Source organism: Pseudopipra pipra, chromosome 7, assembly GCF_036250125.1.
Source record: "Pseudopipra pipra isolate bDixPip1 chromosome 7, bDixPip1.hap1, whole genome shotgun sequence".
In the NCBI taxonomy this organism is placed as follows: domain Eukaryota; kingdom Metazoa; phylum Chordata; class Aves; order Passeriformes; family Pipridae; genus Pseudopipra; species Pseudopipra pipra.
This window is the reverse complement of record NC_087555.1, coordinates 3,605,823-3,630,722: the sequence shown is the minus strand read 5'-3', so window position 1 is coordinate 3,630,722 and position 24,900 is coordinate 3,605,823. Positions and strand designations below refer to the sequence as shown.

Genomic DNA, 24,900 nt, shown 5'->3' with positions numbered 1-24,900 from the left:
AATTGAGTTAATTGCCAGGGCTTGCTGAGGAGTCCGGCATCGCGAGCAACCCCACAACAGCCACGCGAGGGATTGAGAATGCCAGGGATTTGGCTGACCCCTTCTTACCAGAGATGCAAAAATTTTCACATTCTTTCTGCGTATGAAATCTGTTCTCGTTGCCGCCGCAGCCACCGTACCAGAACCGGGCGCAGCTCCTGGTGTTGGGGTCGTGGTACCACATCAGCACAAAGTCCCTGCAGGTCCCCACGTCCTTCTGCAGCCAGCAGATATCCACGGCTGCAGACAAAAGCAGGAGCAAGAGTGGTCAGCAACAGCACTCCCGGGTGAAGCGCAGCCTCTCCTGGCCACGTTTGCACGGCAGAGAAATGCCTGTGAGCAGGGCTGGCATGCAAGCTCAGGCAGGGCAACCACGGCATTGACTTTGCAAGTCTTCTGTGACTAAATCCCATCTCTTTCCTTGCAAAGAGAAGGTCTTTCCCTGGAAATCATCAGCCCTGATCCAAAGCCCTCATCCATGTTGCTGCCATGTATCCATGGAGTGATGATGAGATGAAGGAAGGGCACTGCACAGCAGCAGTTGCCTGCAAATCCCCTGGATCTGCAGGAAGTGATTGGCAGGTCTCAGATCTGGGAGAGGACTGGCTGGGCTGTAAGGGAAAATGTATTGGCACCATCATTTTCCTGTTAAAATGCCTGCCTTCCTCTGAAAAGAGAAATCTTCCATGTGAAGATGCTCCTGGATCTACCACACACTGCCCACTTTTTCCTGCATCCCTTGCTGGGTGAGCGGGGAATAAAATAACAAAGCCCTTGGATGTGTTAAAATGAAATTTCCAAATAACTTCTAAAAAAATAAAATGAAATCTGATATTAGCCATTAATTTACCATGTCAGAAACCTCCCTTGCACACAGGGGTGCAGCAGGAGCTCGTGCCACCTCTGCTCAGCAGGTTATACCCATCCTGGATGAGGAGGAGTCACAACAGACAAAGTGTGAGTTCCTCTTGCTAGAGGGGTGTTTGCAACCAGGACCATTTTTTAAGAAAAAAAAAAGCCTTTACCTTCTTTCCTTTTTTTTCCCACCCCAAAAGCAGAGTTAACTCAACCTGTCCCAAGCAATAAGGAAAAGCATTTTGCAAGGATCTGTAAGATCTTACCTGGACTCTGCTACACAAAAGAATATAGGAAAGACTATATAGATAGAGGGTGAATATATACATAGATGCATTTGCCAGCAAGTTTCTTTAGTGCCTGCTGAAAGCAAAGGTGTACAAAACCCCTCTAACATTTTAATAGGAAGAAGGGCGCAGAGGAGTATCCCTGAAATCCCAGCTGGAAAGTAGGTCAGGCAGTGGACCCTGGGCAGCAGGTTCACTTTAAAGGAAATTGTAGCTGGTGCTGGCAGCTGCTCAGAGCTCAGGAATGCTGCAGCGAGGCTGGGATGCTCCTGGGATGGACAGGAAATGTCCGGAATGTCACAGACCTTGCACCCCCCCCATCCTCAGGTATGACCTTCCAGTTCAGCTTTGCTTTTGGGCTCCTACAGCCAAAAGCCTCCCCATGCCTTTGGCAGGCTCTTGGCCTTTTTTATATTCAGATTTCTTTTTCCCCTAAGCTCATCTCCCTTCTTCCACACATTCCAAAACTCTGAAATCCAGCAGATGTGAACACAGAAATTACTCTACCCCAAACCCTGCACAGGAATCAAATCCAACCAGTAACCAAAACATTCAGGAAGTATAATACAGTTTTTCTCTGTAGAATGGGGTCCAGGCAACCCAACTTCCCCTCCCCTCTTCATCCCTTTGGAAGGTGGAGTCAGCCTTCAGAATCAGCAGATGCACAGGGAAATTCAACCACCACTTCAGAGGCAGAACTAGCTTCAGGAAACCTGTGGAAAATTCACTTAAGTTTTAATCTTCAGTTTGTCTGCTGTCATATTCCCATGAGTGGCTTGTGCCACTCTCCAGTTTCACATCACTACGAGTGTGGCTCAACCCCTGGAGGGCATTTCAACTGAAACCTACCAAAAACCCCAAGCCCAAAACACAGTGAACCCCAGAATCCCAGAATGGTTTAGGTTGCAAACTTAAAGCTCATCCAATCCCACTCCCTGCCATGGGCAGGGACACCTTCCACTAGCCCAGGTTGCTCCAAGCCCCGTCCAACCTGGCCTTGGACACTTCCAGGGATCCAGGGGCAGCCACAGCTGCTCTGGGTAACCTGTGCCAGGGCCTCCCCACCCTCACAGGAATTTATTTCTTCTATATATCTAACCTAAATTTCTCCTCTTTCAGTTTGAAATGAAAGAAAAAGCTTCTCCAAAAATTTCAAATAATTGATGGAGAGCAAGAACTAAGGAGTTAAAATGTGTTTTAAGCTGTGGCTGGGCTTTGGCAAGTTCAAAAGATGGGGAGAGCCATGGCAAGACAGGGTTTTAATTCACCCCATGGAGTAAATGTGCCTGGGCTCCTCAGTGGCACATGGTAAAAAATTAAAATAATAATAAATGAATCATAGAACCATCCAGGTTGGAAAAGCCCTTGAGTGCAACCATTCCCCAGCACTGCCAAGTCCACCACTACACCACCAAGTGCCACATCTACACATGAAATATATATATGTATATAAAGTCAATAAATAAAGGTTATCACAGCTTTTAAAAGGTTTCAAATGGAAGGTGGGTCTGTGCATATTTTTGTACCCCAAGAACCCTAAGGTTTGAGAAAGAACTCATTTCTCAGTGTTGTGCCTGGTATGGGCTGAACTGAGAGCCCAACCCAGTGCCCAGCATCTTAAAGCTGAGCTGCACGTGAATCCTGTGTCTCTTTTTCTGTGGTGGATTCAAGCTCTGGTTTTTCAGAAAAAGAGAAGAGGATAAAGTGGTGAGTGGAACGTGGCGGGCAGAGACACGAGCGTCCCTCCAGGGCCCCTCAGCTGCTTTTCTTGACTAACTGCCTGGGGCAGAACGGTGCCAAGTTGATGAAATACCATTTTAGCCTCAACAACAGTTGCTGGAAACACCATCAAGGCATGTGACGATGATCAGAAGGGGCTGGCCCATGGGCTGGGGCTGGTAAAAACAGGGCTCTCTGGAGAAAACCACACCAGTGGGGCTTCCCTGCTCTGTGAGGGTGCAGTCCTGCTCTAGGTTGGAAGATATGGGTTTCTGCTGTACAGGCTGTATGCTGCTTCCTCTGGCTGAAAACTCCTCAAACTGCAGCCAAGGGATTCATGATGCCCATCTGAATCCCCAAAGCGCCTTCAAATCTCCTTTTTCCACTCCAGACATCTCCATGGCTGGTGGTGGCCTCTTCCTTACTTGCCTGCACATTTCTTTAGGGGAAACCACAGCTGGACTTGGGCTGCCAGTGACAAAAATTACCAAGCCTAAAATTCCCAACCTCCTTTTAAGGAGACTAAAATAAACTTAAGAAAATCAAAAAGGTGGGAGAGGTCCTTAATTTGCCATGACCCCTCAAGGACTAATGCCCTGCTATTAGGTACTGGAGCTGTCTTCACTCCTTGGTTTTCCTCCCATCTCTGCAGAGGGCCCTGAAACACCACTGGGAGGGGGAGGCTGCTATGATAAGGAGGCTTTGCTAGGATCAGGTTCCCATCTCAACCTTGCTCAACCACCACAGTGGTGACTGGAAGTCTCTACTCCCTTCCCAGGTCTTGAAGAGGTTTGCAAACACAACCCCTTAACCTTAGAAGCTCCTTGAGGAGAGGAGGTCATTGCCATTTTCCCGCATGCTCCTCCCTCAATCTTGATTTTTATCTTTTGGTGCAAAATGAAAACATCTGCCTGCAAGGCCTGAGTCTCTTGGAGTCACTTCCCATCAAGTGTTCTGGTTACTGGCAGCAAAATGTTTGGAACTCTCTGCATCTCAGCAGAGTGGTGGCATTGGCCGGTCACGCAATGAAAACAGAAACTGGTTTGGGCCCGTTCCAAGCTCCAGTTCACCAACCCCACGTTTTGCACAAAATCTACCGAGTAGTTTTGCCACAGAGCCGTGATTTGCAGTCATGTTGTGCAAACAAAGCATGTCTTGCTGTGACAACACACATGCAAAGGTGACTTGCTCATGCAAAGCAGATGGTTGGGCATGGTCTTGTCAGGGAGCAAGTGAAAACTAAGTCTGTATTATTGGTGGTAGCCCGGGCAGGCTAGGACATGCTGTGAAATGGTCAAGGTGAGAGAATGGATTTGCTTGGTTTGTGATTATTGATGGTATTTTTGGGTGTTACCTGACGATAATCTGTTCTCATGCTGCTGCATGGCTTTCTCAGCTGCTGCTGGAGGAAAAAGAGCATGGGTTAGGATTTAAACGATGTTTTCTCTCCAATCCAAATATCATTCGACAACAGGATAAAATACAGAAGGATTAATCCCCATGTGGTACTTACGTGGCTTTAAGCATTTGCTAATGCACTCAGCTTCGGCCTCAAATCTATTGGCATTACCTCCGCAGCCACCATACCAACCCTGGCTGCAGAACTTGTGTTTGTAGTCAAAGAACCACACAACCTGATAGTCCTTGCACTGCATGCCCATGTCAAAGTCCAGCAAGCAAGGGTCTGGCCAATCTGCATGTCAAAAGGTGCAAAGGTTAAGTGACTCTGAAAGGGTTACAAGCTGAAAAAGCAAAGAGATTGAAAAGAAAAAAAAGGAAAACAAAGCCCAGTACAGGACTGGTGGCATTTCCTTCTCATGTGATTTCTCTTGCTGGATGCAAACCTCCCTCAGCCTCCAGCTTACCTCTCCTCGCTCTTGATTTTGTCATGCATCCAAACTCCAAATTGGAGCAGCGTGGTGGGAGCCCCTTACTCCCTGCTGGTGCACTCAGGATTGAGCCCTCACACAACTCCCCCCCATCTATTCTCAAAGCTGTTTGTCTTGGCTGCAACTTTGAATCTTTAAGTGTGTTTATCTCTGACAGCAAGCTGCACCTGGTGGACTTGAAGGCTTAGTGCAGATTTAAACATATGCTGCTTTCCTGGCCCCAAAATAGATAATTTAGGTCCATACCCTAGAGTTTTATTAGCAATGCTAGTCCACCCATGCTATTTTACCTATATAAGGAGGGCAGAATTTGGGGTTTCCTCCAACATCTGTCAGAAGATTTGCATGTGGGTCTCTCCTGTTGCACAGACACTCGGCTAAACCCTTCCCAAATTCCCTGCCCTCTTTAAAGTCTTCAGCCTGGTGAAAACCTTCATATTAACATCCTTGGGGAATATTTCCCCCAAATGGTCAGCTACATAAATCCTCAGGCAGTGGAGTTTGCTGCAAGTGGGTCATCAAGAGGAGCTGAGAATGAGAGGTTTGTGTGGAAGCACAGGGCGAGCACATCCATCTTGCTTCGAGAAGGAAGAGCCTACAAACCTTATTTCCAAAGGGCTGGCACACAACAGCTTAAATGAAGCCACGAGGGTGGGGACAAGGCTTCTGAGGGGATGTCAGTGCCAGGGAGAGGGACCAAAGGAGAGCGGGAACATACGGGAAGGGTGGGATGATGGGTCATGCAGGAAGGCAGAAATGAGATGGTCCCTGCCTGGCACAAGCCCCCGGCCCCTCCAGTGGTGCCACCAGCCAGGTGTGAGGTCCATGTCCGTCCCACTCAGCACGAGCAGCAGCCAGAGCTCGACAGCAGCTTCACAACTCTTGCCTGAGCACACTGAGCAGCAGCATCTCCGCAGGAAGAAAATGAGCCACAGTGCAAGCAAAATGTTTAAAGAAAAACATGGGATGCATTTTGGACAACAGTTCCATGGTTGGATGTGCTGCTTGATGAAGGCCGAGAGCCCTTCCAGGTCCTTGGAGGAAGAGTTGCAGCCTGGCATTGATGGTACAACTGAGTGTAATAGTGCTGATATAATGAGCTTTATGTCAACCAAAGCGATGAAATGACGATTAACAGCTACAGTGATTGCGGGTTATTAACACAGGTTAATGGGATCAACCACAGAGTAGGAGCTGACAGCTCACTCATTTAGCAGTTTACTACATACACCACCCATGGCAGAGCAGCAGGGGATGGGCAGATGGGTGACACTGGAGGGAGGCTACCAGTTAGTCTAATTTATGCAAATGTGACTCCTGGCAATCTCTGGCTGTTGGGCATAGAATCATAGAACACTTTGGGTTGGAAGGGATCTTAAAGGTCATCCAGTTCCACCCCCTGCCATGGGCAGGGACACTTTCCACTAGATCAGGCTGCTCCAAGCCCTGTCCAGTCTGGCCAAGCCCCTACTGGGAGCTGTGTGACAAAACAAGAGGCTGAGACCTGTTTTTTGCCCCACATGAGGAAGGAGGGAATGAGCAAGCATCAGGTGATGTTCTGTATCCACACCTTCATCTACACATGCCAGGGAGGCCATGGGACACAATTTGTCCCTGAAGAGTGGCCAGCACTTGGGTCGTGGCTCATCACCCATCCTTATTATAGGAACAGGACCAGGTTTGAGTTCCCCATGAAGACCACAGCAACTTCAGGGCTTTCTGGATCCCTCATGGGGCAGAGACCCCATACAGGGCTCATACCCACATGGCCCAGGATGTCATCTAGGTCACGATCTGTTGGCTCTGCAAAGCAAAGGACTCACAGATCCTCTGGTCCTGAGAGGACTTTGAGACAGGACGGATTTAGGAGCAGGCAAGGAGAAGACTGGCTCTCAGTGGGGTCCTGCCAGAGCCCCCCAGCCCAGCTCTCCCACCATACTCACCATTGTCAGGCCCTTCCAGTGGCTCGGTGTTGAGCATCATGTTGGCCAGAGACACCTTGGTCTGCGCTGAGGCCTCTGTGGAGAAGGAGCAGGGGGTCAGCCAAAGGGAAGGGCATCTGCAGCAGCGCCCTCAGCTCAGCCACAAACAAACTGCCTGGCCCCAGCTCCGGCGCAGGGGATGCACACGAGTTGCAGGAGTCAGGTCTGGGTCTGTTTACCGGACACATACATTTCAGCAATGTTTATTGGAGGCAGCTGATGGGATGAGTCATCCACAACCGCCCAGCTGTGCCTGGAGGGCTTCCCTTCCCTCCCGGCCAGCGGCTCTGCTGCACAACCCAGCTCATCCTTAGGGGTCATCCCAAAGAGTATCCTCAGGGCCCCACATGACCGCTGGGGAGGGTCCCTCTCACCCCACAGCATTCACTGGGTGGGGGCTCAGGAGCTGCATGTGGCCTCTCTTTAGCCAGTTTAACTTTGCTCTTCTGGCCTTAGAGACAACAGAATAAAAATGGCATCCTCCAGGCAAGCAAATCCATGATGGGTCCTCTCTTGTTCCCTCGAGAACTGTTTGTGCATTCCACGGCTCTCCTGGACCACACTCCTCCCATCACGCCTCCCTTTCCACTAGGAACTACACTAGGGATTGTCACAGGGGGAGAAAATCCTTGTGATGGGAAGAACACGGTTCATACTGCAATGTGCCCTGCATGGCTGCACCCCACTGCATCATGACCCTTCCTGTGGTTTATCTCCCACGGGTCTGGAGTGTAGCAAGGGGCTGCAGCCACAGGAAGGGCTGGATTTGCTTTTCTTTAGTGGACAGCATGATTGTGGGTAAGGTGACAATGCTATTCAGTATCCAGGTCACAGCTTGTGGGCTAATGTGGTGTCACCACTGCCTGCTCAATTTGTTCCCATTCAAAATTTATTCTATGGGAAATGCAGCTTCCCTAGGCATCAGGAGCTCCAACTCAGCACTTGCAAATGTTACTTCTCCACACTGATGTCTTTTCTCCACATTTTTGTGGGCATGTTTATTGCTTGTGAAGGTAAGAGACTGGTCCAAACCCACCGAAGCCAAAGGAAAGGCTCTCTGTGGGCACTGAAACTGGATCTGACGTGCCAGAAGCAGCCAGACACAGCACTGGCACAACCAGCACAAACTTCATACCACCAAGCCAAGTCACCTCTCTGCCAAACTGCATCAAAAAAACCTGACTGTATCTTAAGCAGCAACTTTTGGTCATGCCAGAGGGCTCAGGTTGGTGAGGTTCACATGAGATCTGTACACATGGAGTTTAGATCCCCAAAGGACTAAACCCTCCATTTAATCTCTTCTTTGTGGTTTTTTTGGATAGTATGGGAAGTAGACAGGAGCATATGGAAATGGCAATTGGAGAAGCAGCTTTTCTTGCTTATTTTGCAATCAGGCTGGACTGAATTTACCAGTTTGACTCTTATTAATTGCAGCAGTGCTGTCTGGACCCCCACCAGGACCTTTTGCACCATTGTACAAACCCTCCAGCACGTACAAACAAACTCCACTCTGGGACTGCCTTTAATTATCCCACAGTCTGTGTCAATTCAAGCCCACTGAAGTTTAACTTGCATTTTTCAAAGAAACACATTTGCCCCATCTCATAACCTGCTGCTGGTCTAGAGGACTGCAGACATGCAGTAACACAACTGAGCATTGCCAGGGCTGGGGTTGTTGCTACCAACTGATTCCCTGTCCCTTACTTATTTTTATCCCCATTTTTTTGTGTCAATTTAATGGGAAAAAAAAAAGGTGTTTTTAAGAGGTACTCACTGGTGCTGAATGTCCCTGTGTAGGTTACTCTGGGCTGGGATTTCTGGTAGCCGGTAACAACGGCGATGTATTTTTGTCCACTTCTGAGTCCTCGGATCACGTGTTCGGTGCCAGTCAGGTTTTGCTTCTGCACGAGGGAGTGGTCGTGTGCCAAGGTGACAGTGATGTCGAAGGCGCTGGCCTGGTGTGGCTCGGGGCTGGCCCAGCGCAGCCTGGCACTGCTCTCAGTGACATCCGTGATCTGGAGGTCGTGGGTCTTTGCTGCAAGGCAAAATCAGAACAAACAATGAATGAGGGAGGAAAGGTCTCAGGGAAAAAGTGCCTCAGTGCTGCAGGATCTTCTTCCTAGTCCACTGACAGCCAAGGCATGTGAAACCAAGGCTGGGACTTTGCTATCTCAGGTGCTCAACCCAGCACACTGCAGAGGGGCTTTGTTTTCCATAGCCTAGATGATTTATTTATTTCTAATCATCTGTTGCAATCTAGCAAATCAAAGTTTGTTTTTTTTTTCTTTTTCACAAGATTTACACAGCCTGAAATTCCCAGCACTTTCCCAACAACTATAAATGTGTCCAGTCAGATCCTTCTCTAGGGTGCAATGGATTCACAGCTGCTGAAGACCTTCAAGCCAAGCCTGCCTAAGCTTGAACCTGGAATCACAGAATGGTTTGGGTTGGAAGGGACCTTGAAGGCCATCTCATTCCAACCCCCTTCTGGAGAGGGACATCTTTCGCTCTGCCAGGTCACTCCAAGACTCATGCAACACTTCCAGGGATGATAAGCTTAACACAACCTTAGACAGATCAAAGAAGCTATTAGGGAGAGGTTTTCCTGCTCTGACAGAATACTGAATGAGACTTTTATAAATGCTGCTGAAAGCAGCAGCAGAGCAAGAAACACCCAGCAATATTTGTTCTCCTCAAGCTTATTGAAAGCATTAACCTTGCAAAAGCTGATTTCTTTTATATATTGCTTTTTATTCATTATTTATGCAGAGACATGCCTTCAGTGACTGGATAAGCATCCCTGTGCTTTGACACATGTTCTTGTTACTTGCTCAGCTACTACAGATCTGCCTGTACCCCCCTTGCAAAAATACGTGGGAAGTCTCTTTTACATGAACTGTGCTCACATGAAAGAGCTTTAGAGTTCCCAAAGAGGTCTCCACGCTGATTCAGTGATGAAATAATTATTTTCATTAGCTGACAGAGTTCAAACAATGCCATTGTGTGAATCACCATAAATAGTGAAGCTTGGCCAAGGGGTAATGCTGTGAGGAAATCAGAGAAAGCAAAAGGGCCACACTAGAAGGAGAAGTTCCCTGTTGCTGGATGGATTGTCCCAGGTTTAGATGTTCTTCTTATGAAGAACATAAGAAGAACATAAGGCTGCCTGTGGTCAGCCTCTCCCCCAATCATTTTTGTACAAAATTCTCAACACAAGTTGACAAGTCAACCCCCCAGTGCAGATCTCCAGGTTTGCACCTAAAAACTTGTTTCTGCAAGCACGAAATCTGGCCTCTTACTGACATTTCCCGTAGGTGTGATCCTCCCAGGGAGGAAGAACAGCCACAGCCCCAGTGGCACAGCCGAGGGGGAGGCAGTGCTGGCGTGGGGAGAGCTGCTCACGTACCACCCTGTCTCCTCCTGCCGCCGGCCGTGGCGTTGGCGCGGGCGGTGGCCTTGGCGTGGGCGGTGGTGCTGGCTGCGCTCGGAGCGGTGGCGTTCGCTGGCAGCACGGCACTGGCCGTGCTCTGCTCGCTGGCTCTGCTCTGGGCCGTGGTGCTGGCAGTGGTGGTTCTGGCACGGGGGCTCGCCGCTGGCTTGATGGTCGCGCTGAGCGTGGTGCTGGCACTGAGGGTCCGGCTCAGGGTCGCGTTGGGTGCCACATACCTGCCGAAGCAAAAGCAGCTGAGATGGCTCTTCTTTTTGTGAGCAAGATTTTGGAAGCAGAGAGGACAGGACATAAAAAACACTGGCAAGAACCCACGCAAGGTCAATAGTCTTTGCCAGCTTTAGGTTTGCCCACAACCAAGCATTGAAAAGTGCTGCAGAGCACTGCTCGTCACTCAGGGCACAGGTCTATCTATGCACCAACTTTACACACGTAAGAGTGTTCCAAGTGTTTCAAGGTCAGCTTGGACAGGGCTCAGAGCAATCTGGTCTAGTGGAAGGTGTCCCTGCCCATGGCAGGGGCTTGGAACTCGATGAGCTTTCAGGTTCCTTCCAACCCAAACTGTTCTGTGATTCAGTAGACAGGTCTGTAACATGCCTAATTTCAAGGGGCTCAACCTTCTAAAGCCAGCACAGCTCTGTGCCAGCAGGGAGTCATGGTGACACAAGCCTTCACTTCTCTTCAGAAAATACTAGGATGCATTCTGTGATGGAATCTCTATATCAGATAATCCAGGGCAGCCCAGCCTCTGAAAATAATGTGTTAAGTAGAAACCCCCAAATTAATTGTAATTTCTGGAATTCCTGATTTACGCAATCAAAGGAGTATATATGTCTTTCATATTTTTATACATATATAAATATGAAATTGAACCAAAATTGAAAATTATGTGTGTACTTGTCTACCCCCTCTGTCAGATATCTCTATTGCTCTTTTGACGCAGCACTAAGGGAGCTATTAAAATTAATTAAAATATTATTAAAATTATATTAATTAAAAGATAATCCTGATTGTTGGTATTGAAGTTGCTTTTTCTTTCTTTTTCCAAACAGGAACTGTGAAGTGAAGGCTTCTCTCTGAGATAAAGAGGGAGACAAAAAGCAACACTTATTGTCTGGCAGACAAACCAGTACTTACACTGCTTTCTGCCCGGTGTGCACGGGGTGCTGGCTCCTGGCTTGCTGGTCATTCTGGAGCCACTCACACTGTTTCCTTATCTCTGGAGACAGGTAGAAAGCAAAGTCACCTGGAGACAGAGAGAGACATTAAACACTGGTGTTGAGGATGGTGGTTACCCACCAGCAATGCATTACATATATTTCTTATTCATTTAAAAAAACCCCAACTTCTCTCTTCTTGCTTGCTATGGAATATCTCTTGATGTTTGGTATGGCTGCTGCAGCACCCTGGGCTGGGAGATTTGTTATTCCAGTTTACAAACATGAGAGCCATAGCTACAAGATACCAGAGGGCTGTGTGTCTTTGTCAGGTGTAAACAGACTTCTTGTAACAAGGCACTTCCAGCCACACAGATGATGTTTTTTCAAGAGTTAGAAGTTTCCAGGGCTGCTGTATGCAGTTAATGGAAAAAGCAAACTGAGAAAACCTAAACATTTATTTCCAGATATTTGCTTTCTATTTAGTGCAAGACATTCCTAAGTCAGTGGTTTATCAGCCCACTAGTCTAATTTTCAGGAATTGTTGCTAAAAGCTAGTTTTCCTAGAGAAAAACTAGCTTTCCTAGAGAAGGTCCATTTCTTGTCCTTGCTGGCTGGGTGTGTTTAGGATCCCTAGCTGCTGGAGATCCAGCCTGGGGTCTCCAGCTAAGCTGAGATGCAAATATTCAAGGCATAGTCTGCACATCCCAAACTCAGCAGCATTGTTTATCCCTGAGCAAAGAATCCTATCCATCTGGTCCTTAAGTCTGCATGCAGCAACTCCAGATCTCAGCCTGAGCCATACAAGTGCCTGCTAGACATGTTATTTATGCTGATACTGGGAAGAAAGATTTGCTGGGTGTTCAAGGAGCTCCAAGGAAGTGCTGGCAGACTGCAAAGGGCCAAGAGCCTCAGCAGGACCAGACCCTATGGGATATATTGCAGATGTGAGTGGCAAGCCATGCAGAATGAGGTCAGATCCCACAGGTGAGCCCATGGAGACCAAGTCAAAGCAGACAGAAGTACAAACTCTACTTGGTGAGCCAATGTGGGATGGGATGGGATGGAGAGTCCAAAGTGAACAAAACCCAGACTTACTCAACTAGGTAAACCTATGAGCAGCCATAAATGCACCAAACAGTACAGAAGATATAAAAAGAGACTAATTTCAGTGGGCCCCACTGCCCAAAGATATGGCCATGCTAGAGCCACCCCCCGCCATCAACAGGCAGGTAGACCAGACCTGTGAGATTAACCCCTCTGAGCTGCCCCTTTCATAACACTTTGGCTGCAGGATGTTAGACTTACTTCTGATAAAAGATGGCAGCAGTCTGCCAAAACGCAGTAAGGGCTCTTCGTGAAGCTCTGCTGGTTTATCGACCAGCTTGAAGAACACGTCACTTGGCTCACTGGCTAGGCTGTAGATATTCTTGGCATCCACCTTCCTGCCGATGCCCAGGACAACAAAGAAGTACCCTTTGCATTTTGCATTGGTGACAACCCTCTGCAGGTACTCAAGTTCTTGTTTGTTCACTTTGCCTGTCATCATCAGGACTATGACTCTGAGATCCCGACGGTTTGGTGCACTCTCGAAAACATGAGCTATTGTGTGTTCAATTGCACTGCCCAGAGCCCTCGTGCCGTGCAGCTGGGTCATTTGGTTGTGAAGGTAGTTAATGATCTTCTCTTTGGATCCATAATCTGTTAGTGAGAACTCAGTTTTTACTGGTGGGAAGCTTGAGTTGGTTTCGTGTTCGTAAGGAGCTTGCTGGAGAACTGCCACTCTTGCGTGGTGCTGGGATACTTTTGGCTCCGAGCTGATTTCCAGGTTACTTACAAGGTGGGAAATGTACTTCTTCATCTCGCTGAACTGCAGAGGTGTGGTGGACTCTGAGCTATCCATGATGAAGGCTATGTCAGTGTCAACATCTGTTGGGGCTGCCCTTCTGTCTCTGAATCCAAGTCTCTGGGTAACAGCACCACAGATTGGATTGGGGTCACACACATCTAAGGAAGAAATATAGTAGGTTTCACCTGAAGGAGCTAAAAATCACCCTCTTTTATCTTTGTAAAAATCTCTTGTATCATATGAAATACTATCAAGCCATGGACATTGGCTGGTCCATTACTTGATACCAAATTCATTTCACACCACAACACATTTAGTTATGCACTTAGAATTTTTACATGCTCCTGTGTCCAAGAGGATCTCTGAAGCACTCTGTCATAAATGGCAGAAGGCCATCTTTGAGAGCATTTTGCTACCAGTATTTGAGCTGCTAAAAGTGGGAACCAGACTAAAAAGGAGCTTCTCTTTACAAAGTTGAGAACCCCAGGTGCCTCATTCACAGTGCCAATGTTTTTTGCTCAACCCAAGAACATGAATCCCTTTTCTTCATCAACAAAGGGACTGACTCCCAGCTGGGCTTCGCTTCTGCACCACTTACAACTGACTGCTGTGTGACCAGAAGGATTTAGCACTGTCTAGAGGAGAAATTGGATGCCTTACCCAGACAAATGTGACAAGTCAAGAGCCTTTGGATAGTTTCATTCAGCTGACTGCCGCTGGCTGGAAGAACAATGGCATGGCCAACTGCTGTGTTGTTGATCTGGTAGATGGAAACAGAAACACAGGGTTAGCAATGCTGCCTTCTCCTGTTTTCAGCTCAGACTAAGGGAAGGCAATGCACAACTCTGAGAGATTCTCTGCTCAGCACAGTGGCCTTGGTGGATCCCATTTGAAGGAGCCTCATGGCCCTGACGTGTGTTAGTGGGACTAGTTTAGAGTCACAAACTCCAAGAAAAGGATCAAGTGCTTGAACCAGTGCTCAGTGTGCTCGTCTGGGGCTTTTTTGTGGCTTTAAATCTCTGCATGTCCACTCTCCCTCTGCCAACTATGCTAATGTACTTCCAGTCTTCCCACCCTTTGCCTTTTCTGCCAGACCTTTCTCACTATGGAGACTCCTTCCTTCTGTTTCATACCACACCTGGCACCCTGGAGCCATGGTCTGGAATACAAATGACTCATGATAACCTCAGTAGCGTTTCACAGCACGTGCTGTGGTGATTGTGGAATTAGGATTTCTCTCCCAGTAGACATGCTATGATGAGTTTTGCCAGCAATGCTTTCTCAGTGCTGAAGCACTTGAGAGGCCTGTGGAAGCCAGCCCTTCACTGCCGGTAGGATCCAATGCCATCAGTCTCCCCCACAAACCAGACTGAGGTCATGAGCAGAAAAGGAAAGAAAGGGTGAATGACCCCAAACCTCCAGAGCTCTGCTGAGAACGGCATCCTGCCTGCTGGTGAGGAACACAGGTATGACCCCAGCATCGTAGAGTTTCAGCACGGCGTCGTTGAGCTGCGGGGAGGCTCTCGTGTCCCCGTTGCTGAAAAAGACAGCCACCTTCCTCATAAGGAAGCCACTTCGGGCACGTTTGAAGGTATTCCTGGCCACGAAGGACATGGCAGTCTCCAGGCTGCGTGGCTTTGTGGTCAGGGTTGCCTGGAAGTTTTGGATCTGCTGGAGGAGGCTGGATTTCTTCCTGGCATCAGCAAAGCGGATCTCTGTGGTGACCTCGTTGTTGTAGGTGACCAAAGCCACCCGAGCACCCCGAGGACAGTTGCTCTCAGCGATGGTTAAGTTGTTGACGACTCTGAGCACAGTTTGCTTCATCCTGTTAAAAACTTCCCTGCCCACGCCCGAGGAGGTGTCGATAGCAAAGGCAAGCTCGGTTGGGAACACAGGGCACTCCTTGGGACCTGCCAGGAATGTGCATTGGGAACAAATCAAGCCTCAAACAGCTGTCAGGGTGCAAGGACCACATCCTCAGCAGGGGTAAATCATTCATACCATGCATGTGGGAAGGGCAACAATTCTGGCACACGGTCACCCTGGGGTTTAAAGGGCTGAATGTGACTTACCATAGCAGCAAGCTGTGGAAAAGATGGAGGGAAAAAGCAGCATGGTCAGTGCCAGTCATGTAACATGATGGGCAAAGAAGGGTAGAGAAAGGGACTTAGCAGAGCACTGATGTACTCACGGCATTTGTCTTTGATGTTCCGCACAAGCGCACAGTGCTTCACAAAATAAAAGAGAGGGAGGAAGGGGGAAAAAGGAGATATGTCACACAGCCAACCAAAGAGTATTTCAAAACAAGAGAAATTATGCCACACTTACATCTCTGGATTCTCCTTTATCGCCCTTAAGCCCCTGTTTAAAAAAATAAATAAATAAATTCAGAGTAGTGTGTATTTTCAGGGTGCCACGTGAACACTGTCAGAATAATTATTTAACTACAGGTTATGCAGAAGCCAAGGGAAAATCTGTCTGTTTTCATCTGTGTTTCCAGCACAGGGGGAAGTGCTTTCCCATGTGGGGAGTAAACATAGCTGAGATCAAACCCAAAAGGGGGATTTGAACTAGATGACCTTTAAAGTCCTTTACAACCCAGACCATTTTATGACTTTTTGTTTCTATAATTTATAATGCTCTAAGTTCAAGTCATCTTGGCCTTTTTAGGATGCTCTGTGCTAGCCAGGTTTGGTCATGGACCATATCCTGTGTGGGGTGATAAATGATAAGGAGCTGAGAATGTCCTAGAAGGAATTTTAAGGGGCATATTGCCATGGGGAAATCCTAGTGCCTGGTAAGAATGTGTCTCTTGAATTTTTCCTTCGGTTTGAGGATGGGTAAATATTTATCAGTGATAAACAGCTAGTTAGAAATTTAGAGTCACATCCAAGACAAATAAAGAGGTATTTGCCCAACTTGAAATCAGGAGGAGGAGGTGATGGGCTTATTTTTCAATGCCTGGCACCAATAGGGACCACCACATTTCTCAGTCAGGGTTCTCTTTGAGGGTGAAGCCAGAGGCTCCATTAGCAATGCCATGAACACTTACCGATGGCCCAGGATATCCAATCTCTCCTTTCTGACCAGGTGCCCCAGGTTCTCCTGCATCTCCCTAGAGACAAAGAGAAGTTCTACCTGTGAACGTCTGCAGGATTGCCAGGAGCACTTGGGGGAAAAGATGTGTACATCTTTTCAGGGTGTTCATGCAGAAGGGGAAAGCTGTGTCATGATCCAACTTACTCTGCGGCCTCTGTTTCCTTTTGGGCCGGGGCCTCCAGCAACACCACGGTCACCAGGTCCACCCTGGTTGAGGAAAAACACAAATTATAGCTCTAAATCTGCAGGATCATGGCTACATTCCTTGGAAAAGGAATGCAAAGCTCATGGGTTGCACCCTACCTTGGGCCCCGGGTAGCCTATGAAGCCGCGTTCTCCCTGAAACAACAGAAGGGTTTATTTGAATCTGTTTTACAAAATGCCCTTCTCCATCTGCACTGGAGACCTTGGCAACTTCCTTGTCTTTGTTAAGGAGTTGGGCATGCTGAGCATACACCTACCTTTCTGCCTTTAGGACCTGGGCCACCAATTCCATCTCGTCCGTCATCACCCTAAAATTGGAAAGCCAAAGTTGTTAATATGAAGTCATATATAAATAGCTGAAACCCCACAGGTCCAACAGCATCAATAGAAAGAACCCACTCAAGTACAGGCCTTTGAGAAACTCTTCTTTAAGTGTCCTCAAAGGTGTGAGGGCGTGGCCACACTTACCATCTCTCCTCGTGGGCCTGGCTGTCCATTCGGCCCTTTGAGTCCCGGGTTTCCAGGCTCACCCTGTGAACAGGAGCATCTGTTAAAGCATGTGCTGGAACTCCAGGCAGCTCTGAGCCTTTCCCACCCCATCAGCACTGGTTTCTTTACATAGACCAGTCTGCACTGGTCCTTGTGGCAGAGAGGCACGGCTGGACCTACACAGCCAGCAATTCTGCCAAATTCTTGCTCTTTAGTGGGACCTTTAGTGATTTCAGGAAAGATAAAATCATGTGGAGGGTCTAGAGAGATCCAGCACAACAACCTTCCCATGTGAGCATCATCTGAAAATCTGCCCAGTTACTTGATTACTTTTGCCTCTCTGTTTGATGAAACAGGAGCCTAATGAGGCAACCAGAGCACTGACCTTGCTTCACTCCACACTGGACAAGCCCAAGAGGTTCGTCTCATATATTTTTTTAAGCTCATGCAAAATCCAGAAGCTTTCAATGCTGTTTTGGTTGCTGATGCCAAGTGCTCATGAAGACATACCTTCTGTCCCAAGGGACCGATCCTGCCGCGCTCTCCTGGGGTTCCTGGAGGTCCACCACCAGCCTGGAATGGAAATGGGGAGAGGCATGTTGTCAAGAAAACTTGAGTGCCAGAAACCAGGGAATGAGGTGACGACAGAAATCGTGTATTGACTAGTAGGGCTGGTGCCTCTCAAAACACCTTAGGAAATTCAGAAGTCCAATACATAGCTGGGAAGAGCTGGATGTCCAGCTCAGTTCAACAAAAATGTCAGCAGCAACCTCATATTGTCCTTAGAGAACCCCCCCTGGAAAACAGGAGGGGAAAAATCATGGGGAAATGCAGGATTGTCTGGCTTTATGTCCATGTAGTAGGAGAGAGAAATAAATACATGGGGCCCCCCAGGAAGCATGTGAGATGGTTATGCTCTGGCTTCAGAGGGTGAAAGGTCACAGAAGATGCCCTGCCAGTCACTCAGGGGTGTTTTTGAACTAAAATGGCAAACCATAACAGGCCAAACGCTGAAGTCCTGACCCCTCTGTGGTTGCTTTTAACTTTTTTCTTCTATAACTCTTGATCAAGAAATCTTTAGCGTAAGTTGAGAGGAGAATCATGCTGGAAGAGTGTGTTATAAGAGAGTGGAACAGAGTTGGAGCCCTAGGGAATAGAAAGACACATTGGCTGAATCTTGTTAGTTCAACAAGGATATAGTTGGGTCAATGTCTGAGAAGCAGCAGCAGGCTTACCCTGGGTCCAGGAACACCCTGCTCTCCTCTTATGCCTGGTGTGCCAAGCTGGCCAGGTGGACCCTGCACGGAGAGAAAAGAGACACTGTCAACACACACAGACAGAAACACACCAAGACTCCAAAGAAAGAAAATGCTGCAGCGCCTGAGAGATAGTTTGTAAACTCATCACATGTTGGGTGGTGTGAATGTTCCAGGCTTGATGTCCCTGGGAAGCACAGCCTGGCCACAGCACACCCAAAAATACCCAAACCCTGACAGTCCCTGCTGATGAGACTCTTTGGGTGAGTGGTTGTGATGAAACAACACAGCAGTACCATGAGGCAAGACATTTGCTCTGCTGCAGACTCACTGACCTGAGGCCCTCGCATGCCTTGTTCTCCAGCCGGTCCTGCCTGACCGGGAGCGCCCGCGGTGCCCTGGAAGTACAGAACAGCACAGTGCAGGTTGGCATGGGGGGACATGGTCAACATCATGCAAAGGGAAAGGAGATCTCAGGGCATTTACAACTGCACAAAGAGCAGGGAAGAACAGATTTTTTTTTTGGGGGGGGGTGGTGTTTGTTTCTTTTCTTGGTTTGGCTCTTTTTTCAGAATATAGTTATAGCAGAGAATAAGCACAGCATGGGTGGGGTAATTTGCCCCCCTACAATCAATGGGCATCAACCTCCTTTATGCTTTGACCCTGTTACACTGCTCCAGCAGCACATGGAGACAAAACATCTGACCAGGGAATGCTGCAGAGGACAGGCAGCCCCAGAATGGCTGGTTCTGCACCCAGTCCAGCTAGAAGCATACATGGAGATGAGCCTGAGCAGGAGGAGCAGGGAAATCTGGGGGAGAGAGCAGGCAGAGAGGGCCCATCTCTTGGCACATGTCTTTGGGTGCTGTGGCTGCATGGTCCATGGTGTGGCAGGAGCCCAAGGTGCTGTCCCCATCACCACTTACCTTAACCCCTATCTGTCCCCTTCGTCCTGTCATACCCTGGAATGGAGAAACAATGAGGCTTGTTACTGGAGTATGTAACCACACGGTTCTCTATCACTTTTATGTCCACGTATCTATGCTGCTCTGAGTCCAAAATTAAATTTGAATTGTTTAAACTACGGGGGAGAGAGGGAGAGAGAAATCTGGATGGCCAGCTGTCTCTAATCAAACTTTGGCATGTTTTCTCCCTCCTCACATCCCCCAACACTCCACCACATAAGTGTGTTGCTCCCTCATGTATGCAGGAGTGTGTCACCATCCCTGGGATGGGAGCAGGGAAGGCATCTCCAGATGTTCCAGTCACACCAGCTCCAGTTTGGTTTTTGCCTTTTCAAAACCAGCAGCCAAATGCAGATGCATATCACAGGATCATGGAATGGTTTGGGTCAGAAGGGACCTTCAAGACCCTAATTCCACTCCCCCTGCCATGTTTCTCCAAGCCCCGTCCAGCCTGGCCTTACATAGAAATCAGTTGTAGCTCCACTGATCTGAGCACTGAGTTATTTGCATGGGAATAAATTCAGGGGTAAACCTTTAAAATCCCTACAACAAGCAGGGAAGCCCCCCAGGTTTTTTCTTCTTGAGCTTGGGTGGTTTGTTTTTTTTTTTGCTTTGTTGGTTTTTGTGGTTGCATCCCTGATGGTTGTGAAACAAAGTACATGGAAGGGCAGGAGGGAAAAAGTTTTGGTCAATCTAAGCTTGGCCCCTGCTGACTGGGGGTCTGGCAGCTCACCTTCCTCCCGACTCCACCGTCTTGGCCCTTGAGCCCTGGCGGTCCTGGTTCTCCCTAAGGGAAAAACAAAACTCAGGTGAGAGCCCTGAGATGAGCAGGCACTGGGAAAATATGTTCAGCTCAAAAATTGGATCCTTTCATGTTCTCACACATTACTTAATAGTCCTGCATTGGTGAGAATCCTTCTATCAAGTCACAGAGACTTTCGATCAAGTTTCTGAGCCAGCACAATCTGACATCCCCATTCTTTGGGAACTCCCTTCTGACATTTTAAGATGCATTTTTATTCTGAGCTGATTTTAAAACATGATTTTTGAAAGTTTCCAAGGAGAGTGTGTTTTGGGGTTTTTTTTCCAATGTTTCAGGTGAATCAGAAAGTTCAGATTTGGTATCATCTAAACAGTTCTCCATTTCTGTATATGACCTACAAGAACATATGAAGTTAATTTCCATTTGCAAAGTTGTTTTCAGTGAAAATATCAAAAAAGACATTGTAAAATAACAATTTTTTTTGAAAAGGCACCTTTTACACAAAACATTTTCTAAACTGACATCTTCACAGAGAAAGTTGCAAACCAGAAGCATTTTCTAGTGGAAAAAACCCCATTCCATCTGACAAGGCATGATGAGTTTAAGAAACCTGCACAGTTTTGACAGTACCCTTTTTTCATACTTTCTCTTTCCCATCCTATTGTAAAAACCAAAAAACAACACAAGACAGCAAAGAAATTTTACCATTGGTCCAATTTCACCCTTTTGGCCCCTGGAGCCCCGTTGAGTGTTATCAGCTCCCGAATCTCCCTGAAAGCAACAGAGCAATGAGAAACATCTGTGTAAGTGGGACATGAAAATCAGGCATCATAAACTGCTCTGCTAGAGCTCAGGACCAACTTTTCTTTTTTTTTTCTTTTTTTGACTGAAATAGATGAAGTATTATTGCTGTTTTCAGTCAGACACAGCTTTTCAAGGGAGAAATAATAATACCAAAGAAGGGGAGGAAGGGGGATTTTAATATAGTGAAACAGTGATTGACAGGTTGGTATCAAGAGGCATGTGGTGCCCACATGTCACCTCCCAGTTCCTGCTCTGTCACTGGACCTGCCATTGTCAAGCACCATTTAATAAGCCTGAGCTGATGACCCCCAGGAGTGGTGGGAAGTGGGTGGAAAATCAAGCAGATGTCTCAGCAGTATTTACCGGATCTCCACGGACCCCGCGGTCACCTCGCTCTCCTCGTTCACCTTTAACTCCCTTATCACCCTGCAGGAAGACACAGAGGGTTGGGAGAGCAGCCCTTGCCTGTCAAAAGCATCTCTGCCCAGGCCCTCAGCCCTGAGGGCAGCGTGATGGCTTTCTCCCCTCCCCTGGCTCAAATCCACCTTGACACCATCCCTTAGCCCCACTGTGATTAAAGCCTACCCTCCTGCCGGGGTATCCCTTCTCTCCAGAGGAGCCGGGCAAACCCTTGTCTCCCTAAAAAAAGAAAAATATTTTAGCATATTTGCCACTTCCAAAGTGCTCCTTAAACACTTCACTGAAGCATCTTGTTATAAGGAGTAAAGCAATTAAAATGACTGACCTCTTCTCCATCAATACCATCCAGGCCCATTTCTCCCAGTTCACCCTGTGGAAGAGAGGCAAAGGGCAAATGCTCACTGAGGGAAAAGGGAACAGGGAGGGGGATCCTGATGTGTCCATACATTCATGCTCACCGCCATGGCATGAGGAAATAGCTCCCTACCTTCTCTCCTGGGAATCCCCGAGAACCCTAAAGAGATCAGAAAAGGGAGTTACTCCATTTTTGTCCAGTTCATTGCTGTGGGAAGTGGTGGAGAAAGGAGAGCTGGGCTTGGTGGCAGACCCAGAGCCAGGACCAGGGCATTGCCTATTTCCTCTTATGCCAATATTTTTCTTCAGCTGCCTCCTCAAGGCTTGTGCCAAGATAAAATATGTGGATTGTGGGGTTAATCCAGCTGATCCAGTAAAATAGCTCACTCCTTAGCCACAACCCTTTCTCCACTGACTTTTTTTTCTCCCTGCATCCATTTTTATATTAATCTAGAGCCAGTCCTGGTGCCTTTGACAAGGCTGGACAGATTTTTAAAGAGACTCAGTATCTCAGCTGCAACTAATGGGCTTGGTTCATGCATTCTTTTTCTCCCTGACAGAGGATCTTGTGGTCAGAGCAAATGGTAGGAAACATCCCCTTAATTTCACTGAATATTTCCCATAAATATTATATGTTTCCCCACCTTTTCTGGCTGCTGTTCTGAACAATTAGCTCAACATTCCTCTTTAAAGCCACAGCCATGGCTCACTTGTCTCCATCCATACACTGTCCCAGCTCTGAGCCATGTTTTGGTGTTAAGAACAGATTCATCTCTTCCCCCCAGAGCCAGACTGCAGATAATAGATCAGCCTTGTCTTAGATTGAGCCTGGGTGTCTCTGGGCTTCCTTTTTGCTCTTCACAGCAACACTAAAGCCACGACTCGTGTTGAAAGCCTCGGTGCTTGGCCAGGTGGACATCACCACTGGAGTGGACATGGCAGCTGTTGTGTGACCTTCTAAAGCAGCAGGAGTTGCCCTTGGTGGACTCCCACCCACTGGACTCTGGGTCTGCTCCGTGCAGGTTGGTGCCACACATACCTTCGTTCCTCTGTGCCCGGGACATCCCTGGAAACCTTGTGTCCCGTTCACACCCGGTGGTCCACGCTCACCCTGTTGCATGCAGGGGAAAAAGCAATGGTCAGGGTTTGCCTGCTAAGCGAGTTTCTGTGGCTAACTGCCACAGGAGGTGGCTTGGAGGCACAGGAGCAAATGGAACATCAGGTTTTGCCTGATCACCCCACCATCTCCTGCCCGCAACTTTCCTCACGTGGGGACCAACTGCAAGTCTTTGTCACTGGGAGAGAAACATCCTTCCCAAACTCTCAGCTATGAAAGAGCTTTATAAAACTTCTCTTTCAAAAATAAAATTACAAGATGAAACCCCCAGAGCTCTGCACAGGCGTCTAATCCCACCCTGACCTCCAGGCCCCAGGAGAACACTGCCTTGCACGCAGTGTCTCACTGCAGCACTTGGCCCCAGCCTGTGCCATTGGCCTCGGCTTCACCTCCCGGGAGTGATGCCTCGGGGATGTTTGTTACAGGGCTGACGTGGGATTCATGAGGAGTTTGGATGAAGCAGTGCTAGTAAGAAGTCATGGGACTCATGTTGTCTGCCATGTGATGGAAACACCCCTCTTGGTTCCATCCTTGGACTACCTCAAACCTTTCAGCTGCTGGAAAACTTTGGCATAGGCTGCAGCTTTGATGAAGCTGGGGATTTTATTTGCCTTGGAGAAACAGCACAGACCTGGATCACATCAAGTAATGGGAGTTCTTCCCCCCATCATGCTTCTCTAGCTCTCAAGAAGCTCCTGACTGACTTTATCCCAGGAGCAGCTAGGACCTGAGTTGCTACTCAGGCTATTGGGAGGGGGGACCTCAAAGTTCTGCTTTCTGTCTCTTCTAATCCACACCCACATCCCCAGCAGAAAATATTTAGTGGAAAAGCCTCTAAATGCTTTGCTATAGTGAGGTCCCTGCTTGAGCAGGGACAACCACTCACCGGTCCTCCTTCATCACCAGGATAGCCCCCATATCCAAGATCACCTGTGACACCCTAGAAGACAACAGAGAGGATTATGCATTTCTTTCATGGTTCTGTGATTGATATTCCAGATTTCCCTAGATTTGCACCAAGCAGCTACTTGGTCATCTGAGTAAACAAGCTAATGAGAGAAACCATCTCCTTTTGATGTCCCAAAATCGTTCCACAAGATGCTTCGCCTCCTCCTTCCAGCCACTTCTCCCTGCCCTCTTGGATGTTTTACAACACAGAGGCTGTGAGGAAAGGGAAGAAGAGCAGCTCTCAACCCCCATGCATGGCCCAGGGTCAGTTTTAAAATGAGGGATGATCCCCTCGTTAACATCACCCACTGTGAGTGGAGATGATCCCCTCGTTAACACCACCCACTACAACCTGCCCATCGCTCACCATCACCACCGGGGTCCCTTGCACAGGGACCCTTTATCCCCAGATGAAATGACCTACCTTTGGTCCTATGCGGCCTGGCAAACCTCTGTCCCCTCTCTGTCCTGAACACTTGCACGGGACCTTGCAGCACGTCCTCTCTGCAATGTTGTCCTGCAGCAAACAACACAGGACACAACATGAAGATGTAAGAAACTTGGCAGAGCCCCATAACTCCTGCAAGGCTGTGGGACTGCTCCTGTGACAAACATAACATTGACCCAGCAGCATTTTGGGGTCCCTCTGCCTTGAAACACCCCCAACAGCAAGAGAGGGAGGTGTGTGTTGGCAGACTGGTTAGGTTACATGGTTAGCAAGAAGAAGCCAACACTATATTTTGGACATCAGAAGGAGGGTTTAGATGGGAACCGTGTGGGGCAGAATTCACAGAGTGCATTTACTAGGAGATCAGTCCCCAGAGCAGTGCCTGTCACTGAAGAGAGAAATCTCAGCTCCAAAGAAACCAATCCAGGTTGTGGAATAGGCCACAAGAAAGTTGTGGCAGTGAGTAGCTCACCAGCAACATGCAGGCTGAGAACCATTTGTGAGTATATAGTAAAGAGAAAAAAAAATTCAAAAGAAAGATATGGGCCCAGAGAAATTGCAGCTGGTATTTGCATCATCCGATGGAAAGAAAAAAAAAAAATCACTTTCATTGCCAAGTACATTGCTGGCTGCAAATGTTTCCTGCCAGCTTTGCACATTTACATTTTGGAAGTGTTTTCCTAGGCTGAATTACTTGGGGATGGGCTGAAGACTAGCTTTTATCCCAAAACCCAAGGTTCACTCCCAAGTGGCTGCACTTTGATGTGCGGAGAAGGGCTTAGCAAGATTACCACAGGGATCAGTGGTT

General features: G+C 48.0%; 1 protein-coding gene across 10 annotated transcripts in view; it reads right to left on the bottom strand.

The window, feature by feature from the left end:
• The window catches only part of COL6A3 (collagen type VI alpha 3 chain), a 61,849-nt gene that overhangs the window by 944 nt on the left and 36,005 nt on the right, over positions 1-24,900 (bottom strand). For 6 of the 10 annotated variants that reach the window (XM_064660266.1, XM_064660257.1, XM_064660261.1 and 3 more), the window contains 30 exons: positions 24,069-24,161; positions 23,583-23,636; positions 22,619-22,690; positions 21,713-21,739; positions 21,551-21,595; positions 21,391-21,444; positions 21,169-21,231; positions 20,707-20,772; positions 19,972-20,025; positions 19,200-19,235; positions 18,609-18,671; positions 18,253-18,315; positions 17,528-17,590; positions 16,997-17,059; positions 16,786-16,836; positions 16,628-16,663; positions 16,469-16,531; positions 16,278-16,340; positions 15,554-15,586; positions 15,405-15,453; positions 14,642-15,135; positions 13,886-13,985; positions 12,685-13,383; positions 11,357-11,465; positions 10,178-10,437; positions 8,546-8,806; positions 6,733-6,807; positions 4,414-4,593; positions 4,255-4,302; positions 109-279 (listed from right to left, as the gene is read on the bottom strand). In XM_064660266.1, coding sequence (XP_064516336.1) covers positions 109-279; positions 4,255-4,302; positions 4,414-4,593; positions 6,733-6,807; positions 8,546-8,806; positions 10,178-10,437; positions 11,357-11,465; positions 12,685-13,383; positions 13,886-13,985; positions 14,642-15,135; positions 15,405-15,453; positions 15,554-15,586; positions 16,278-16,340; positions 16,469-16,531; positions 16,628-16,663; positions 16,786-16,836; positions 16,997-17,059; positions 17,528-17,590; positions 18,253-18,315; positions 18,609-18,671; positions 19,200-19,235; positions 19,972-20,025; positions 20,707-20,772; positions 21,169-21,231; positions 21,391-21,444; positions 21,551-21,595; positions 21,713-21,739; positions 22,619-22,690; positions 23,583-23,636; positions 24,069-24,161 — 3,508 coding nt within the window. Of the gene's footprint in view, positions 1-108; positions 280-4,254; positions 4,303-4,413; positions 4,594-6,732; positions 6,808-8,545; positions 8,807-10,177; positions 10,438-11,356; positions 11,466-12,684; positions 13,384-13,885; positions 13,986-14,641; positions 15,136-15,176; positions 15,310-15,404; positions 15,454-15,553; positions 15,587-16,277; positions 16,341-16,468; positions 16,532-16,627; positions 16,664-16,785; positions 16,837-16,996; positions 17,060-17,527; positions 17,591-18,252; positions 18,316-18,608; positions 18,672-19,199; positions 19,236-19,971; positions 20,026-20,706; positions 20,773-21,168; positions 21,232-21,390; positions 21,445-21,550; positions 21,596-21,712; positions 21,740-22,618; positions 22,691-23,582; positions 23,637-24,068; positions 24,162-24,900 lie in introns of those variants that run through there. The other 4 variants (XM_064660258.1, XM_064660259.1, XM_064660260.1 and 1 more) reach the window with 4 other exon arrangements.